A 3,655-nucleotide genomic window follows, 5' to 3' on the forward strand; every position below is an offset into this window, starting at 1 on the left:
TGTTGTAATTATCATCATTACCATTTTTGGGATAATATCTTCATGATTATCATTATCATAAGGATTAATACTACTTACATTTGTAGTCATATCATATTTAATTTTATGTAACTTATACTAGAAACGTATTTATATTTATCTGCATGCATTGTACGTATCATCATAACATTCATAAACACGTCAACATAACCTTCAATATTATCATTTCTACGACTAAAAGCACACTCATTTCTTCATCATCCTACATGCTAACAATCTAAAATAAACACCGACGCCAACTCACCAAATAATAATACAATATAAATATTCATCTCTCCTTCTCTTTTCCAGTGCCTTCTTTTAATCCATTAGCCTGATATAGCTCTTTTTAACATGGTCTCGCTGAATTCAAAATGAGCCAGTCGCTCTTTCCGTGGATTAAAAAGTAACAGAGCTTTGATCATGCTCCTCGTTGGGAAACGGGGAGGCTGAGTAAATAAAAAAGAAATTAAGAAAGAGAGAAAGAGGGAGAAAGAGAGAAATGGAGAGAGAGAAGGAGAGGGAGAGGGAAGGAGGGAGAGGGAGAGAGGGGAAGGGGGGAGAGAGAGAGAGAGAAAGATAGAGAAAGAGAGAGAGAGAGAGAGAGAGAGAGAGAGAGAGAGAGAGAGAGAGAGAGAGAGAGAGAGAGAGAGAGAGAGAGAGAGAGAGAGAGAGAGAGAGAGAGAGAGAGATTGGAAAGAATGAGAATGAGAGAGAGAGGGAGAGAGAGAGAGGGAGAGAGAGAGAGAGAGAGAGAGAGAGAGAGAGAGAGAGAGAGAGAGAGAGAGATAATTAAAGAGAGAGAGATTGGGAAGAAAAAATTAAAGAAAGATAGAGAGAGAGAGAGAAAGCGAAAGGGAATGGAACCGGAAGAGAAAAAGAAATGGTGAAATAAAACAAGAGTGAGAAAGAGAAACAGAAAAATAAATTATTCAGATGAAGACCATGGTGACAATTTATACACCTTTACATTGACAGTTACTTAACATTCTCACAATACTGGTGACTGAAATACAAAGACGAAAAATGAAAATGTAGATATTTATAATATTGTTTTTTACAAATCTCTCTCGAAAAATTCTAAAAACGCACAACAGATAGATAAGAAGAAAAACAATATTACAAAAAAAAATCGTAATTACTGGAACATTTAGACAAAAGATATTTCACAATAACTATTCTTTTGAGCGAAAACTGGAAAACATAAAACAGAAAGAAGTAAAGAAAAAGATCCACAGAGAAACAAAAGAGAATTGAAAGAAAGAAACACAGAAACACGGGAATAATTAGAACACAAACAAAGGAGTTTCGCAATTGCTAATCTTTCCTGGAAAATAAAAAGAATGTAATAAGGATAATACTCAAATAATAATCAAATAATCAAATTATAGTCTTATAATGGTCAAATAGCAATCAAATAATATCTAAATAATAATCAAATATATATATAAATAATAATTTAATGGTCAAATAATATTACTATAAAATAATAGTCAAATAACATATAAATGGAATAGTATTACAATAAAATGATAGTCAAATAACATATAAGTCAAATAATAGCCAAAATACTTTAATAAGAATCGATGAAGGAAAAGAATTTTGGTAAATTACTAAAACACACACACACACACACACACACACACATATATATATATATATATATATATATATATATATATATATATATATATATATATATACAAACAGGGATTTCACAGTTACGAATCTGAAAACTAAAAAAAAAAAAAAAAAAAAATATATATATATATATATATATATATATATATATATATATATATATATATATATATATATATATAGCTGACTAAAATATCAGTCCAAAAGAAGAACAAAAGAATAACTGACATGGAAGACAAAGACAAATTAAAAAAAAAAGAAAAACTAATATCTCGCATGTTTATCCAAAAAAGGAGGGTTTCCTAGTTAATAATCGCTCCAGCAGACAATGTATCAGGAGGCGCCCATCAAAACACAATGGCTATTCTGTCACCACGGTCCATTTCCATTTATGTCTCGCGAGAGAGGTCGTCAAAGGTCGTTCTCCTTCCATACCTGCCTCCCCTTCCTATCTATCAGCGTCAGGCTATAAGGTCGTGTCGGGTCGTCTTTAGCAAGTGGTGCTGGTTGTGGTTGTGGTAGTATTGGTATTGGAAGGAGTAGCAGTAGAAGTAGGTTTTACAGCAATGTATTTGTAGTAGTAATGACAGCAGCAGCAATAGTAGTAGTAGTAGTAGTAGTTTTAGTTGTAGTAGCAGCAATAGCAGCAGCAGCAGTAGTTTTAAAAGTAGTTGTAGTATTTTTAGCATAGTTTTAGTAGTAGTAGTAGTTTTAGTAGTAGTAGTAGTAGTAGCCGTAACAGCAGCAGCAGTATTAGTAACAGTATTAAGCCACTTGCGACACATTTATCAACGTTGGGTTACCTAGATTCTATTCCAAATTCCTCAACAGATGGTCTAGTAGTAGAAGTATAGTACTAGTAGTATAGTAGTAGTGGTGGTGGCAGTAGTGACAGGAATAGCCTTAGTAACATAAATAATAGTTGTAGTAGTACCTATGATATAACTCTTGGCATCGTAGCAAGTAATCGCAGTAACAGAGATAAAAGTAGCACCATTGTATAACAGAAATAATAGTAGGAAAAGCATTATGCTGTAATAAAAGTCCGTGTATAGTACTAGAGACCATTAGTAGTACTGTAGTATATGCAACAATCGTATTATATACAATATTACACACTAGTAGTATTATATAGAAGTAGTAAACAGCATTCACACCAACAACGCACCAACTTACCTGCGTGTTTCCCTTACATCAAGCCTCTCATGCTGTAACGATAAAGTTATTTTTTTTTTTTACCCTTTTTCCACGAGTAATGAATGTTATGCTTTTTCCTTGTCGCACCTTTTTATGACGACTGGAGGTGGACGCCGCGACCCGAAGAGCCTCCTCACCGCTTCGGGCTTTGCTTCGAAGCGGGTTCGTTCTGCGAGGAGTTAAGAGGGTTTCGGTTCTTAAGGATAAATACCCTTTTTTGTTCTTTTGTTGTTGTTGTTTGTTTGTTTATACACACACGCATACCCACGCACACACATACACACACATACACACACATACACACACACACACACACACACACACACACACACACACACACACACACACACACACACACACACACACATAGATATATACATATTTCTTATAAATTTATTCATTTATTTATCTATTTATTTTTATTTTTTTGATAGGATAATCTATTTGACCGTATATTGGTTTTCGTGATTTAGGATGGGTTGCGTTTATGCTATCAACGGGATTATGATCTATGTATATTGCTATATTTATGACTTGGTGTAGTAGGGACGAACAGTACGGTCCATTTCGTACAAAGGAAAGGCAAAAAACATAACAAATCACATAACCAAAATTGTTCCCTATCTACCATATTTCCTCAACTTGTCTTTCCATCATTCTTCGTCCTCCTTGCCATTCCCCTCTTCCTCTTCCTCATCAGCTTCTTCCCTTTTTTTTTTTTTTGTCCCACTAATTACTCTCTCTGCTTACTGTATTCTGTTCCATTTAATCAGATTGTTCCTCGCCATTTCACTCCCCT

The 3,655-nt window shown here is 34.1% G+C and overlaps 1 protein-coding gene across 1 annotated transcript in view; it reads right to left on the reverse strand.

The window, feature by feature from the left end:
- LOC125040725 (DNA-directed RNA polymerase II subunit RPB1-like) overlaps positions 1–3,422 on the reverse strand; it is a 5,938-nt gene extending 2,516 nt beyond the window's left edge. Inside the window, exons 1-3 of the mRNA XM_047635426.1 lie at positions 3,416–3,422; positions 2,944–3,025; positions 2,517–2,691 (exon numbers count right to left, since the gene is read on the reverse strand). Of these exons, the coding sequence (XP_047491382.1) occupies positions 2,517–2,691; positions 2,944–3,025; positions 3,416–3,422 (264 nt within the window). The remainder of the gene's footprint in view (positions 1–2,516; positions 2,692–2,943; positions 3,026–3,415) is intronic.
- Positions 3,423–3,655: the final 233 nt, after the last annotated feature.

Source organism: Penaeus chinensis, chromosome 3 (assembly GCF_019202785.1).
Source record: "Penaeus chinensis breed Huanghai No. 1 chromosome 3, ASM1920278v2, whole genome shotgun sequence".
NCBI lineage: Eukaryota > Metazoa > Arthropoda > Malacostraca > Decapoda > Penaeidae > Penaeus > Penaeus chinensis.